This window comes from Coccinella septempunctata, chromosome X, assembly GCF_907165205.1.
Source record: "Coccinella septempunctata chromosome X, icCocSept1.1, whole genome shotgun sequence".
Taxonomy (NCBI): domain Eukaryota; kingdom Metazoa; phylum Arthropoda; class Insecta; order Coleoptera; family Coccinellidae; genus Coccinella; species Coccinella septempunctata.
The window spans coordinates 1,896,254-1,912,922 of NC_058198.1; the positions used below are offsets into that span (position 1 = coordinate 1,896,254).

The 16,669-nt window shown below is 37.7% G+C and overlaps 1 protein-coding gene across 2 annotated transcripts; it reads left to right on the forward strand.

Moving 5' to 3' along the window:
• Window positions 1–242: 242 nt before the first annotated feature.
• Window positions 243–4,257, forward strand: LOC123321505. Of its 2 annotated transcripts, none has more exons than XM_044909149.1 (2): window positions 243–617; window positions 3,775–4,257. In XM_044909149.1, exons 1-2 carry the CDS (start codon window positions 490–492, stop codon window positions 4,211–4,213), a joined length of 567 nt encoding a protein of 188 aa, XP_044765084.1. In that variant the 5' UTR covers window positions 243–489; the 3' UTR covers window positions 4,214–4,257. The 2 variants fall into 2 exon arrangements, with proteins under 2 accessions (XP_044765084.1, XP_044765086.1); XM_044909151.1 differs by lacking the exon at window positions 243–617 and adding an exon at window positions 3,127–3,421.
• Window positions 4,258–16,669: the final 12,412 nt, after the last annotated feature.

Here is a 16,669-nt window from a genome sequence, read left to right on the forward strand (position 1 = left end):
ATATGGTGAGATTTATACGGCGGTGATATCATTCTTGAAATATAAATGTACCCACGAATACTCATGCATAAGATTCTATATGTTTCGCAGTGATTCAGAAGCAGAACACATATTATTCCGATATCAATCTGGTATTTCTGGTATACAAGATCGACGTCTGATAAACGGAAGGTGATATCTTTATTACAGATGTTTCCGATCAGCAGATAAGCAAACAGTGAACTTGTAACATTGTACGTCAACAACAAAATCGTATATTTCAGATTCGGAAGGTATAATCATTCGGTGTTACAATGTGGTGCAACAATAAGGCCTCAGTTATGAGTAACAATATATATTCTGTATGAAAAACTACAATTTTCATTACGTTCATGTTTAATGAGCCTACGATATATTTTCATTGAAAATATTATTTGTTGAGCTGTTTTCTCTGATAAACTTCGACCCCAATAATCAACTCCAATCCTTTATCTGTCATTGAGCAATGGAATGATTGGAACCTTATCGATATCGATGAATTTATGCAATTCAAAAATTGAGGTAATATCCAACAGCAAGTCTGAAACCCGTCAACAGTGGAATTTTTTTTGTCAAGGGAACCATCTCAAGAATGGAAGGTGAGAATAATGTTGAAAATAAACATAACGACTTGATAGAATAAGTAATCTCGCAATATATAATACGCCAATTTTCTGGTTGTCAGAATTTTTGCAGCGTTTAATTTACTACTCACTCTATAAGCCCATACAGCAAGCTTTTGACATCTGCCCCCTATTCAATTTTATGGCCCAAACGGCATCGTAAAATAGTCTTTAATTTGGCCTGCACCACCATCCCATAAGTGAGTTAGTGAATCAGTTTTTAATGCGGTTTACACTTATAAGTGGCAAACTACAACTGAAACCTTTTGTAATTGTTTGTGCAAAATTACAACTTTCTAATAGCTTCCCTTACACTTCACTTTTGACATTTGACAAAATAAAAAATACTATCCTTGTTTGCAAGAAAAAGTTTGCTTCATGATTTTCCTATAAGTTTTTTCATATTTTTTATTCTGGGTGAAAATATAAAGATCTGATCTTACTTAGAAAATAAAGGACGAAAAAGAATATAGTCTTGCATCAAGCTGTACGGTTGTATTATATAAAACCCATGATTAATTAATTGAATGACGCCCCTGAAAAAACGCGTCACCCCGCCGCTGGTGGGGAGAACAAGAAATTTATCGAGCTGAGACAAAAAGAGAGAGCAGAATAGGGAAAATCCGAATAGTAAAACTGATATGTTACGATGTTATCGAAGTTAGTGATTTGCTAGGGTGAATACCCTTATTGCTTTGTTCTCACTTTTGAATTTGGGGTGGTCTACCGCAGATAACAGAGGCCCGGTATTACATTTCAAACGGGGAGCTTCTTACCCCCTCAATTTACATATGTCGCCCTCTCGTCACATGCTATTTTATTTTCACAATGTTTCGATTTCCTCGCAAAATCAATGTTTGTCGAAGCGAATCGAATATCATTGTCTCTTTTAAATTGCAGTTTTCAATTGGCGATCTCTGTCGATTTTTATCTGTTTGGATTTCATCAGAACCGTCGCATCGTTTTGAAAAATCGAATCCCCATTCGTGTGCTCCACAGACAAATGTGTCACCCAAAACCATGCACAATCTGAAACTTTAGCTATATACAATAAATTTCAGCTCTGCTTTTGAATACGACACAATGGATACTGAAAAACTTTCGATAATTTGGACAGCAAACAATTGTTATGAAGTATACGAGGGTCTTAAATACAAAAGTCGCATTCTACAGGTGTGCCTACTAAATCTATACACAACCCTTCATGCGCACTTCCTGTACACCAAAACAGGTGCTCCTTGGTCAAAGTAGAAGCTCTGATTTTCATTCGTAAACACGCAAATGTAAACTGGCGTGAAATGACAAAATTGGGATACCGAATTCTAGCCTTCATTTGATATTCGATTCTTCTGGATTATGTAATATGAGTAGTGAAGGGAATCATCCCTTATTTGTATGGATTAGTTGGTACAGGGGCAGAAAGGGGGTTATTTAATCCATCTTTTTGGAAATTTTTCGATAATCACCGTTAGAGTGATTTTTCTCTCGATAAAACTAACCGTAGATGGAAATGTGATACATATTCTGAAAGAGCAACTCTTCTAGTTATAAATCTGTCTACGAAAATGGTGTGGTAGAATGTTTGAAAGAAGAATAGGTGATGATTAAATTAAATCTGAAGATGATAAAAAGATTTTTTGATGAAAAACTCGAATATCGAGGTAGTATTCGAACTGACCATATCCACTTTGAATTGGAACAGAGGCTGTTGGACAAAACAGGGTGGCAGAATGCTATCCGCAGGAAACATGGTTGCAGCAACCGTTCATGATTGTGGAACAAGTGTAAATAGCTGAATTGTGATGTATTATGTATTTAGTAGCGAATATAAATGACCGTTGTCCGTGGAATTTCAACTATTTGCTTAATTAAATTTGGGGTATAAATGTTAACTGAAGTCCCGACGATGCGACCCTTCTACAATACAGCCCCAGTTGAGGGAATGAAACCAGAAATCATGAATCCCAAACGTGCAAACAGAATCACGGAATTAAATTGATTATTTACAAATACGAATGAGCAGCGGATTCTTTCGTTCACCTAATGAAAACGGCCACAGAACAAGTTGGACACAACCCCCTTTTTGATTTACATACAAAGACTCCCTATCAATAACAGGAACACATTTATCAAAAAGCATCAACTATTTGAAGGAATTTGAAAAATGGTTCATCTCAATGTAGTACCTATTTTCCATGAAAATCATCGAGGAATCATTTGATAATTCTTGAGTTCTGAACCGAGTCGATCTTTAGATGAATATTTTTTGTACAAGAACTAATGAAATAGTGAGCAAAGGTTATTTTGATGCAAATGATTTTTCAAGTCTCCAGGAGTAGGTACCATCAATGGTAGTGAATTTTATTGGGGTAGCGTATCATTTATGTATCAATTCAACGACATGTTTTTAAACACCCACAATGGTATTGTTATCACTCGAATAATGCAACTGGATACGTGGATTGTTATTCAGTAGTTGGAATTGGAATTGTATGAGTCACCCATAACTATTAGTTCAATTTCAGTTTGAAGTACCTCAACGTTAGTGAAGGTGCTTCGATTTCTGAATTTCTGGCCAATCTGATACTCTTATTCGACTAAACATTGTGCTGGATTAACTGAACATTTTGTAGAATCCACGATTTGTGATCATTAAGAACAATATGCTGTACTTCCATGCTCCCTGATGTGAAGGTGAATCTGAGATAAGTCTCCTCATTTTTTTTTGTTCGTGAACTTCGTTGACCATATAATATGGATAGTGACAAAACATATGAACAGTGAGTTCAAATTGAATTATATTTTTTGGAAAAATAGTAAAACAAGCAGGTGTATGATTCTAGTAAATGCAGCATAAAGTTCAATTGCACCTTTTCATGTTAACACATACATATTCTGAGAGAGCAACTCTTTTTAGTAATAGTTTACGATTAGTTAATTGATTCCATATTTCTGGAAATTCATAGTTATATAACTATGACTCTCTTGAGGTAGCCAAATGCATAGGACTACCTTGAGAGAGTTATAGTTATATCTCTAGTATCTACAAAACATTTTCTCTACACTCCATATCCTAGGACAGTTGAGGAATTTTGAAATTCAGTATATACTTAATGCGTATTTTCTTCTACAGGCAGCATTACACCCCAACCGGTGAGAAATTGAAAATAATAAATTTGGATAACTCAAGGAATGTTTTCGAGAATTGCCAGAAAATTAGAAGGCTGATCAATGTAGATGGAATACTATTCATAGTCGTGAGCAAGGACTTATTAACTGAGGAAAAAACAGCATCAGTGGCTCACGAAATCAACAAAATCAACTCGAATTTTCCTAATATGGAAGAACACCTTGAGGATCGAGCGGAAGCAATAGATCTGGAGGGTTTCAGTTTGGTCGAAGCCATACAATGCTTGACGAGCCTCACAGACGTTGATCCAGAGCCGATGATTTTGGAAAACTTGTTCGAGATGTCCTATGAGGATAAATTCAAACTGCTGGAAATATTGATTGATGATGATAGAGTTATAATTCGTTCCAGTATTTATTCCCCACCACATAAAAATTCATAAACTTTTTGTTAAATTTCAAATAAAGGGTTTTCTAATGTAGTCAATGATGCCATCTTATTTAAATGAAGCATTTTCATATCCCTTTAGAGGAAAGGGAAAATAAGAACTTCACTAGGTTATAACCGTGCAAAGGTTTATATTCCGCATAAAAGAATCATTTTTTATAAGGCTGCTGGATTACAGTCTGACTGCATGACGTACAATCCAGGATTTGGGAAAGATCCTGAAATGGCTAGAGTCCGAATGACCTTAGGGCAGCTATGCCAAAATATGTTGATATATTCTGAAAGGAAAGCACTGCAACAGAGGGAAATCGATACAACGGTTGCATGAAATGATGTAAATCTGGATGTTGGTTTTCAACGAAACGTTATCGTGGATTTAGCGATCGAAAATCTATTTGACCATATAAGGTTTTCCTCACATAAGTCTACTATATACTCCTGTTTTTCGTATCTCTGAATATTGATTGAAGGATATGTGGGAGGTGGTTTCATCTGTCTCTAAACTCAATTTTAGTTTTAATGAAATTTATTGCTTATTGCGTGGATTCTACTCATTGAGCTTCAGATAAGTCATAGCATTTCCTGGCTGACACGAATATAGACAAAGAAATCAAATGGGTATCTGAAAATGAGGAGTTTTTTGGGGTGAGTATAGAAATCAACCAATATGAGAGAAGCTTGAGAAACAGAACAAATAAAAAGGTGAGTATATCTTGATGATGATATAAATTCTATCAACAAAAATACTCATTAGTGAAAATTATTCCAGATAGTCGATTTCTATCGAAGTGTATGTGTCTAATTTTAATCTCGAGATATCCTGAATGGATTCTGCATTCGCTCCTGGTGTATTTGGGAAGTGGAATGGTTTCATTTTTAATACCGTGTAACCACTGATAATGGGGTGGTCCAGGTTGGGCCTGCGATGTTGCTTATGCAAATCGTACTCCCTGCAATTCACCGATAAAGTATTAGGAACGAACAGTGTCTCTTCACTAAGTAATTATACGACTTCTCCTGTTGACGCAATCTAATTAATGTAGGTATTTATCTTAGAAATTAAGACGGCTCGCTTACCACGGCAAACACTGGTGAGTTTGGTGATTAATTACATAAGGCATCGCTCACCCCCTCCAGAGCTGCGTCCCGCACCCTGTTCCTGGTTCCAACAGAAACTAACTTGCTCAAAACTTCATCAATGCAGAAACTGACATGTTAATCAGCTGCATCGGAAAAAAATCGATGATTTAAAGCCACGAAAAAAGGAGATTTGAAATGAGATTGGTAGATATGAATCCATTTTCCTTTCAGCACGAGAAAAGGAACAATTTGAATTTTGAATCGGAAAAAAAGCCAGGAGCTGGAACAGAATGATTTCCCGTCACAATAAAATTATGCAAATAGCAATTTTATCCGGAATCCCTCAAAAATGTTTCATTTATAAAACATATTTCTCAATCGTATTATCATAAAATTTTTATTTCACTGTAACGGACGTCATCCTTATACATTTATTCATGAGAGGGGGGTATATTGTCATACGTTTAGGTAAATTATTTAACGTTTAAGGTTTCGTGGAGAACGAGAGAAGCTCAACGTGCCTACACTTATGTTTGTTTCTCTATTTTCCAAAGAAGCCCAGACAAGAGGAGAATTCTTTGAATTGTAACAACCCTTCTCATTTTATTTTGCCTTCTTTCACTGCTCAAATCAAAATTTGGGTTATATTTTAAGGAAATATGTTCGCATACACTGTTCCTGTGGTGCTGGTATTGTTGGTGGATCGTCTACCGTATTACTAATTGCGTTGTCAGAAGGGACGGCCCTCAAGGGTTGGAAATCGATGAAGGAGAAGCGATAGTCGCAGAGGTAATTCAGTGAAAACAATCGAAAGACAGATCGACAGAGCGATCGTATTGCCTGTAGAGGGAGGCTCGTCGTAATTATATGTGGCCAACCAAGGTTACTTAATTTCAAAGGTCTCTTGGGTAACGGACTGATTGAATGCTACCCCACTTCTTTGCCGTCGAGATGAGAGATGAACGGCAACCCTCATCCATAGACCGAGAGAGGACCGTATAAATGCGACAGCCACACGTTATCACGCGATTGAGTCTCGTGATTTCACCTCAACCGTGCAATTTTCAATTTTAATACTACAGGGTGACCTGAAAAATCGTAGCAAACATAGCAGAGCTACATTCGGTTATATCCATTCAATTCAAGGAATCAATTCAACAGTTTACGACTTTTAATGATTTTTGGGGTGAAAATTGTGTTCCACCCGAAAAAAACTTGATTAGGTACTGTCTGAATCATTCGATTATACAATGAGGACTCAAAGAGAAGCGAAAGAGCCAAAGGTACGTTGAGCCTCTGGTTATGTAGGTATCATTCGAATGGAATTAAAAAAATTCTATTCAAGAGAAAATCTTGGCTTGGCTCCAGCTATAGATCATATAACACACTTTTTCTCATGGAAAATTTCTGCAGTTGCAACAGGAACATCCTTTTTACCTCTTCAACTAGGATCCTTGTGAAGATTCAGGTGAAAACTTCGAAATTCCATAAAACGAAAGGAATTCACTGTCTCTCGAGCCACAACTAAGTTCGTGGCTTGTCAGCAACCATGATGGAGTGGGCACGATCCAGCGACATATCGTTGACAAACTGTATTACGTTCTTTTCGGTTCATTGAATAGAGTGCTCTAACATAGCTAGGGTTCCGATATTCGATGTCGTTGCGTATTCATCGCACGACCTGCATATGTGAAAATTTTTGAATGCAATTTCATATATTCCGCGGTCGGGTGAAGTCCTAAGGTCTCCAGACACTACCAGCCCTTCCAGGAAGAAATGGAGTTAGATTTGGTCGGGTGTAAGATAACTCCCTTTGCCTTGAAGATTTTTTCTGTCTTTTACATCTAAGAAACCCTAATTTTAGACTGATCATATTAGTATCACCTGAAATTTGACCCAGTTATAGCATGTACTTATTGTATTTCAATGCTACTCTGCGAAGCAGTGCTGTTAAAAAGGAATATAACACCAGATCTGGAAAAAATATCTTCTGAAAAAAAAAAAACTGTACTTTTTCTCATTCTAATCCCATTATAGATAGCCTTAATTACTGTTCCAAGTAAAAGACAGATCCTAACAATATTATTTTTCCCTATTTGCCTCCTCAAAGTCCATAAATCAGTTTTGAGGCGAAAGATTATCCACCCCTTCATCGTCTCCATAAAAGTGGATTACCCCTTTTTCAATCTGTGCATAATATCCAATGATCCATGTCATGTCCACAAGACATAAAATTGATTTACGATGCAAAACCAGCTGCAAGTGTCCAGTTTACGGTGAAACCGTTTGCGCATGATTTATGGGTACTGAAACCGGCACCAGCATGCGCCTTGGGAGCTCAGCGCCTGCGCCTTGGGAGTTTAAGCGCCTGCGCCTGCTCCCTGCATGCGCCTTGGGAATTTCAGCGCCTGCGCCTGCTCCCTGCAGTGTACACTTTACGGGCCCGAATGATTTATGTCTGGTTTACGAGTACTTCGCATGCGTGACTGAGGTTTACTGTCACAACGTTTGAACCAATGGTGTGTTGCCTGAGGAATATTTGGCTCAATCCATTGGTTGTCTCTGACTTTCTCGATTCTTCCACACTTGCGGACTTTGTGTGCCTTGTAAAAATCATGATGAAGATAAAACATTATTGTTAGAAGAGCTTATTATTCACTTTAGGATTTTAAATTCAGGATACCCATTTTGGATATTCAAAAGGAAGAACAGGGGTTGATGAAGCAGCTTGATGATTATTCAGGAAATGGCAAAAATATTTCAATTCGATTCATTGAGTATCAACTACTCGAACTCGGGAATGTGTGGACACCCTCCCCTCTTATATACGATTCAATCCATGCTGTACCAAACCCACTTTGGATTGAAACTTTCTAACTTATGGGTTAGTCAGAATTCAATCATTTTTTCGATAATTTTAACAGAAGTGAAAGTCGTGAACGGGAATTGGAGGAGTTATATAGTGGAGTTGAATGGTTTTCGATTTTTATGTCAAAAAACGCGATGTCTTATTCGTAGCATGAAAATTTCAGTAAGTTGATTGAGATTGTCATAAACTTCATGAGCAGATCTGGCTGGTGCTGAAATTTTGTGATTGGGGGTAAAAGCTAATGAGTCGAGTGCTTTTTCGATTTTCACATATCGCTCTAATGAAGATAGCTGTACATATGGACCCCATAATCTGATAAGCCACGTGGCAAAATACACTTTCCCTTGTCAGTTTTATTACTCGACTGAGAAAGAACAGAAGCACTAGGTTCTTCGGCTTAATACCGAAACACACAGGTTAGCCAACGTTTCGCCGACGAAAACACAAACAGCAAAAAGACAAGGGTATCTTATCCCTCTGACAGATTTATTGCGAATGCCGCTAGTAATGATCCGATACAATGGGATGAGCCATTAGTGACGTTATGGGCAACACACTCTCCAACATCGACAAACCAGTTGAAAATCTTCATTATGAGCCCGAAATAATATACACAGTGGACAAATTTTATAGGAAATTCTTAATTTTACTTCCCCATCTCTCTCGTTTCATTTCATCCTGATATTTAAGTCTGGATGTTCTTGAAGGATTCCCGAAAATCATTAACACCCTCGTGAAGAGCATGCAGGAAATCGGGGTTTAAAAATAATCGTTTCTCCGACAATTGAATTTCCGACAAAATGAAGGAATTGTAACATTTTACATCTGGCGCGTTAGCAGATAGTCACGAGATCGAGAGGATTTTTTTTCGATGGACAGATGTTGGATGCGGATGAGTTTTTTTCATTTAGGGGACTCGGAAGGTATTTGGGTAAACAATGATCTATATATTCATTCTTACGGAAAACCTGGCATCAGTGAGGAAGCCAAGGGTTATGCGATTATAGGTAGGTCTTTGACTATATGCTAAACGAACTTTTGGCTAGAGGAAACATTGATGAAATTTTTTTGTGAGATATCTAAGGGTGAAATTTGTGGGTAGGCATTTTATTCTGAGTCTGAGCACCTTGAAAAAAGGTCTGAGACAATTGGAAAATCGGAGGAGAATTTCTTGTGGACCGAAATGTTGGGTGTCTCTTTTTCTAATTATTATTACGCAGAATAATGAATTCTTCTGCCGTCAACTGAGGATATTAAAGCAGTTATAAAGTAATAAAGGAGAATAATTGTTTGACGGAAGTCGGTATGGTTTTTTATCGGGCAGCAATTTCCATTTTAATTACTGAATTACAATCTGGCTCCGTGTATTAGCATGATAATTTTTTTTGGCGGAGAACAAGTCGCAATAGGACACCAATTATCGATTCGAGGGTGTAAAATGAGTGTCGTATCTGCGGATCCCTACGTGGTAAACCGTTGGAACGGATTTAGATAAGGGTTCCCGAGAAGAATCACCGCGTTCGAAGGGACTTTCTTCGTGAATTTGCATTCGATTTCAACCCTTATATCTCACTTTAAGTGTACAGCTTAAACCACTGGCGATACAAATCGGAAATTCTATGGGGTTGAGGTTTGATTCGTCCATTGTCGGATTCGTTATCTGTAATTTATTTGCGCAGTGAAATGATAAGATTAGAACATCCAGGAACCAACAGAAGACTCTCGTTCTATTGGCATCATAACTTGTTCACACCCATTATTCCTTCTGCTAATGTATCTACGAATCTATATAAATACTCTATAAGAATGTAAAATTACATGCAACAGTGTTTCCAAGGTTAGGTTAGAATTAGTGACTTAAACCTACAAGTGAGTGGTGTCTAACTTTAGGTAGCACCTCCACCAAAAAAGCATAGGTAACTAGGGAATGACAAGTAGGACGTACTTGATGTGATTTGGCTAGGTTTAAGTGACTTAGATTAGATGAACAATCAAAAACAGGCAGTCAGAATCCAATCAATGTTGGCCACTTTCTCAAACACCTAGGAAACCTAGGGTCTTTCATAAAAATTTATCGACAACTCAGACTTAAATCGAATTTCGATGGGTTGTTTTTATAAACCAGATGAATCGAGAATGTAGTAAAAACTGATTACTCTCAGGTCCTTTTCGAGGGATTTAGCTCCCATAAAAAGCAGTTTTGGACTTGGGTAAGTTTATTACACAAAAACCACTTACATATCATCCCTAGAAAGAAAATCTCAAACTACTAGGATAAAATGATCGAAAAATGGAGAAATGTGTAAAATTGTCCCTGAGACAGGATCATGCGGTCATCCTGAACAAGATTAATTGACGGCAACCAACCCTATATGTAAAATACGTCAAGCATCGGCAATAAGGAAACGGAATTAGGGGGGTAGAAATGAATTTCGCCGGTGTTATGACATCGAAGTACCAACATGTTATGAATCTGGGCGTGGGAAGAAGGAAGCAGTCGGATGATGCATGCCATGATGTTTTGGGTTTTTGCGAAAGCACCCCTCGCGTGGGAAAGGGCCTAGGAAACGTCCCAGACCGGTCTGGCAGTTCGATGCTTCCGGGATTCCACACGTGGTGGCTAAGAAATCCAATGTATACCTTCTTGGTACACGTGTAACCTTGTCTTGCTTACCGGAAGGAAGCATGGACTCCATAAGGCAAGGTTACAAAGGGGATCAACTTCCACCTGTGTCGTATAACTTACGAAGAAACCACCGACTTAGGGTGGGTGCCAGAAACCTGTGATTGATCGATTTACACGAATCGTTATTTGATCTTAGTTCCACAGTATCATTTATTGCGATCAAGAACTGACTGGTATTGCCCCAGCTCTAAGTTACTATCAAGTGAGAAAAGTTCGACAAAAACGGTTCATCCAGGAAGGATTTTTCCGGTTGAGCTTTATATGCCCCGATTATCCAAATTATAAGAAAGCTAGCTGGGGTAAGCTCCGCCTGCGGACCACACCCCTTACACACGATCCACCGTGCAGAGGCCTGCCGCCCCCAAGTTCACACCACGTCAACTCCGTTCCTTACCCTATAATATATCAGTGGTGTCACCTCCAAGGTGAGCTCTGCCACTTATGAAGTCAACAGTGATAGAGGAATTATTGGTATACGAAAGCTTCACTATTTCAACTTTCATCCCCACAACTGGCCATTATCAACACCGAATCAACTGAGATATGTTGGCCATTTCTTTCACCCTTAAATTTCGATTATTGCAATTTATGTGTGGAGTGAAATGCGTGCTGGATATTGGGTCAAACTTACTTTTTTTCCAAATTTGTGCAGGGGGTGTCTTTTCGAAGTAAAATAAGAAATTCATCTCCCATTTGTCAGAACCCCTTGTTACCCCCACACAAACTGAAGTAAAAAGTACAAGTATGACACAAATTTCGAAATTCTCTTACATCAGTACTAGGAAACTGCTAAGACTAGATTATAAGGGAGCTCCGAGATCTTTTGCAACAACTTTGGCCACAAATTGAACAGGATTTTCTCAATAACTTGGTGGAAGCATGCTGGAAAGATGCCAAAAGCCAGTTAGAGATGCTTGTGGAGGTCATACCTTGCATAGATTAGGGTGAATGGAACTAGGAATATTTGTAGTGGAATTTTATAGTTTTTCAAATATTGCATTTTTGTTATTGTGAATAAATACATCATTTCTTTGAAATTCTATTATTCTAATCTAACCTACCATAGCATAACCTGACCTAACCCAACCAAAACAAACTCTACATATTTCAGAACGAGATTGGGTTTTTCTCAAGGGAAAACACTTAGTAATTCAAAATCACAGATCTATAAAAGCTTCGTAGTTTTGTAATCAGGAGTCCTATAGAGGATCGATGATTTGGATCTAAAAACTGAGATAAGCATGATCGATATTCATGGAATACTGATTCAAGAATTAGAGGGATCGAATGACTGATCACCTAAGACCTCATTTTGATAATTTTTTGCGTTCAGATCAAGTAGTCAGTTTCTGAAAACGCATGAATGAAATGGAGATACTCGAATTTCCATGTTTCACTCCATCCATTCCTTTTAAATCAACACAGCTCATTGTTCGTTTCCTTCACAAGAATTCTACGAACTCGTTTTTGACCAAAAGATCAATTCGATGCGCCTCTGGCTTCCACCGTCTCACTTTCGAGGCCCTCATCAATCCATTAGTGAGACATCAACACTAAAATACTCATCTGAAGTGTTAAAAGAGCCCTTAAAGATAAATTGCGAACGTATCTTCCATATGAAGATTGCGCCATGAATTCACCAACCATTATGTTTCAGTGAAATGGTGGAGGTACGTAACATTCGTTAGATTCAATGTAGGACAAAAAGCTGACAATTGCACTACGTTCGTTGAACTCCAATGCGAAAATTCACCAATCTTTGGATGAGAAGAGGAATAAACCACCTACTAAATACCATATAAAGTTGATTTAAACTTCGTTTTGTGTTCATTTCATACTCAAACTCAATAATATGGTAATTCCACATCAGTCAAAATGTTTCCCCTGAGCTTTCGACATACCTGCAGCTTAGAAAGAGGACAATAAATGTTCGATGCCTCCAACATTCCATATTCTAATCGTTCACGAGAGATCTCCCTTAAATGATCCGGTGAGAAAGTTTAAATTTCCACCCACCACCCTGATGTAGCCGAAAACAATCTCAGCAAAACCAGATCTGGGTTTTGTTGAACTGTATGACGAGGCTTATGCTCGTAAGCTTCCCAAAGCTCCACAATAATTCATGTAACTGATTTATTCGCTCACCTATGAAATATCGCCCCATAAATCTTCATGACGCCCAGGCTCTATGCCCGCACATGTGATCAGAAGTGGCTACGAATTGCGATACTCCTTTTTTGCAAGTTGCTATTAGAGTCCTGCTGCACAAAATCCAGCAGGAGATTAAAGGATGTTTCGATGTAATGCGTACATATTTCAGTTTCAGCTGAATCTGATGAGTTTGAAATCTTCGAGATACCTATCTGACTAATGGGGATGAAAATAACTTTCCTATATCATGTGGAAAATTTTCACGATGTCAAGAATTTCCTGTATTTCCTATTTAAAATCCACGTCTCCCAATTGAATTGAATTGAAATCCAGTTGAAAAAATAAGTTATTGCATATTTTGATCGGTTTTTCCCCAGAACAAACGGTGTATGGGGTATATTCGGAACAGCAATGAACACGTGGTGAATATCCAAGAGGCAGAATTCAGAATGAACCGATACAAAATTCCGTTTACGAATGCTCAATAGCGTGAAGGAGTCACGCCAAGTTAGGCACGCGCTTATTGTCACTGATTACTAATTGCCACTAATATAACGACACCATGTGCATATTACGACAGTTTACAGTTCACTTCGTAGTCCCTCAACTTTACCACTACAAGGGTTATGTTTGTTTACGTCCCTTCAAGTGATCCTTCAATTAGCGTTGAAACGAGCTAAGTACAAACATGGATCCTACGCCTATCTGTTAAATCAAAGAGGTTATTAGGGTTCTAGAGGGTGATTTCCAACCAGAAAGAGCAGAAAACCTCTGTGAGGGATATTTGAATCGATTCTCCTTTGAGAATGGGTGTTTGAACGTTTTTTCACTTATGATTAGTCTGAATTTTCAACTTTCAAAAGAAGGAATAACGTATAGGAAAAACTATGTAGGTCTGTGGTTCAATTGATGTACAAATGCATACCATACGTCGACATAAATATAAACAAATACTATTTGGTACCTACCTGCATCTGAATTTCATATTAAAAGCATAAATCTATTTTCATAAGTTCTGCTTCGGTCTGCTACCCCCTAGGGAAATTGTTTACCTACGCCCATGGCATTTGACAAGGTGTTAACTACTTACCTGCCAGCTACCTGCCGATCAGTACAAAGCATTCAAGATAATTATGGTAGTGTCTATTTGACAAGCTTTGGATGATCAGTACTTGTATTTATTACTACAAATAAACAACAATTTGTCAGAGTACCTGGTTTTGGGGTTTACACAAAGAAGCTCATCCTAAATACCCCAAACAAGAAAGGGTAATGAATGTGGTGGTGAAGAATTTAGACACTTAAGCAGATTTGTGTATACTGAAGCAATGTTCTTTGGTAGGGCAGACTAGAAACCAACCCTTCTTGTTTTAGGCGTTTCAGGGTATGGGGATGAAGTTTTTTGAGTAAACCCTGAAACCTGTCACTCTCTCGATACATTTGAGAGCTTCACCTTGTTATAGGTATCCTACTGATATGGGTTTAAAGCGATTTCATTTCTCTTTTGGTTGGTCAGCGTGAAATTGATTGATTTTTCAGTAGTTTCACAACTTGTGATCTGCATGTCACGTGAATCGTCCTCGATACGTTTCTGTAATCCCATATGAAATATAAAACGATCTCGTCATGTAGCACGTACAGTCAGTCATGTTTATTGAAAAGGAAAATCGAACGCGATATACAGCACAAGCGAATAGAAATAGAATGGAAATGGAATGATGATATTTTTATCTCCTTTCCATTCCAACCGGTCGGATATGGCTCAGATATTTAATTTCCATACGATTAACTCGAACCGTCTGATTCGTAAAGATTATTCTCGACTTGTCAAGTGTATAGAGGCAGTGTTTGACGACGATACCCACTGGAAGGGGACTTTCCTCCTGGTTTTCCCAACGACAAACTTGAACGACTCAGAAAGGTGTCATATTTGGAAATGGGTTGAATCTGTGACGTGTTTTTGTACAGATTTCTTTCAGTTTAACCACCCCTTTGATCACCCTCTATGTGTAGAATGTAGGATAAGGGATGTCGAACATATATTCAAAGAATTAGTTGTTTACTCTTTATTTTCACCAAAAATTTTTATACAATGAGTACAGATTATACTTATATAGGTATATACATATTTTTTCGATAAAGAGCATAACAATTTTTAACATAAAACAATGAGGCATGTGAGTGTAGTGAACCAATGAAACTGTTTATGAAATAAGCTTAAATATTCGATATTGAAGGGCATCTAGTTCTGCAACAATGGATTCTTCAGTCGAAGAAAAATCCAGAGAGTCCTCTCCAAGTTGCCAGAGTATCCCATCTGAAAAAAAAAGAGAAAACATAAGCAGAAAATGTGACATAATAGAATTGAATTCAATATGTAACATTGACCTAAAATTATCAACCCAAATCAAAAAGTATTCGGAAAATTCATATTTAACCCTAATATACCAAATTTTCCTGGAACCAGGGACTCTATTCGAAGGATCAGAAGTTAATTCTTCGTTGAAAATAGTGCACGTATCCCATTCAGACTCACAAATGTCAAATTTTTTTGAGTTCACGAAAAAATGATAAATTCCTAGCGATAAGGCAATTGAATATGCTGTTAGCAGTGAGCTGGAGCCGAATATATCCGAGCCCTCATATCAAGTGGTTTCAGGAAATATAGTTTTTGAAGGAAGGCAGAGGGGAGTGAATATTCTGGGGTCGAAACAAGAAAATCCCGTCGAATAAGTTGAGAATCCCAAGTGGTTATTTATGCCGATAGCTGGCTTCCCTTTTGCAGACACATGTTTTAAGCTACTTACGAAAGGTTATAAAAAGACCGAAATCTCATTTTTTAAAGCTATTTCATAAAATAAATGACGCGAAACGAATACAGTTACAGTAAATGTATTTTTGTGTTTCAGAGAATACCGTGAAGAAGCTATTATTTTATATTCGCTATCGTAAAAATATACACAGGACCTTCGAATCGGCAACCCCTAATGCCTTTTTAAATCTTTCCGCCGTAGTTGGTTGAAGGTTCAGAACAAACATAAAAATGATTTACTATTGAAAACAATTCAGTTAAAGACTATGCCTCTCTTTATGTGCAAACTAGTTTAGAACAGATTATAGATATCAACTAATTTCTAAAAAAAACCCATTCTCTAGAGACGTTCGTTTTTGACGATGAGAACATAGGAGAAATATTTTTTCGAATATTCACTTCGAGAAGAGGTTGCTCTGTTAGAATATGTAGTATAACATTTAGATCTTCCATGATTTTTCTGGGAGATGCGAGTATCGAAAGTTATCAACACACACCTTACAGAATTTCAGATATAAAAAAAGTATGCCCCTCAAAATCACTCCTGAAACCTTCCCTAATGTGACAAAATAGTTTCGTAAGAATATGATTACCAGTAGGACCACATATGAATATGGCATACTGCATCTTCTTTTCATCAGCACAATTCAATTAGATCACTTTCACCGATTCAATAAAAATCCGCCGAAAAAACTCCTCATTCCCATACGATCCGACGCCACTGGTATGGCAAAAACGAACGCCCCTGATCTGACAGAACCGGTTCCTCTCTGTGATGATCACATATGAAAGAGACAACCGAACCGGCCAGTGGTTGTCTTTTTCTAGGATTTCGATCTGTCGACACTCGTGT

What these genes read in the sequence shown, in the direction of transcription:
- LOC123321505 (XM_044909149.1), top strand. Translation starts at nt 490, where the DNA reads ATGATTGGAACCTTATCGATATCGATGAATTTATGCAATTCAAAAATT. An exon ending in AACCATCTCAAGAATGGAAG is followed by an intron (nt 618 to 3,774) that starts GTGAGAATAATG and finishes TTTCTTCTACAG; the next exon opens with GCAGCATTACACCCCAACCG.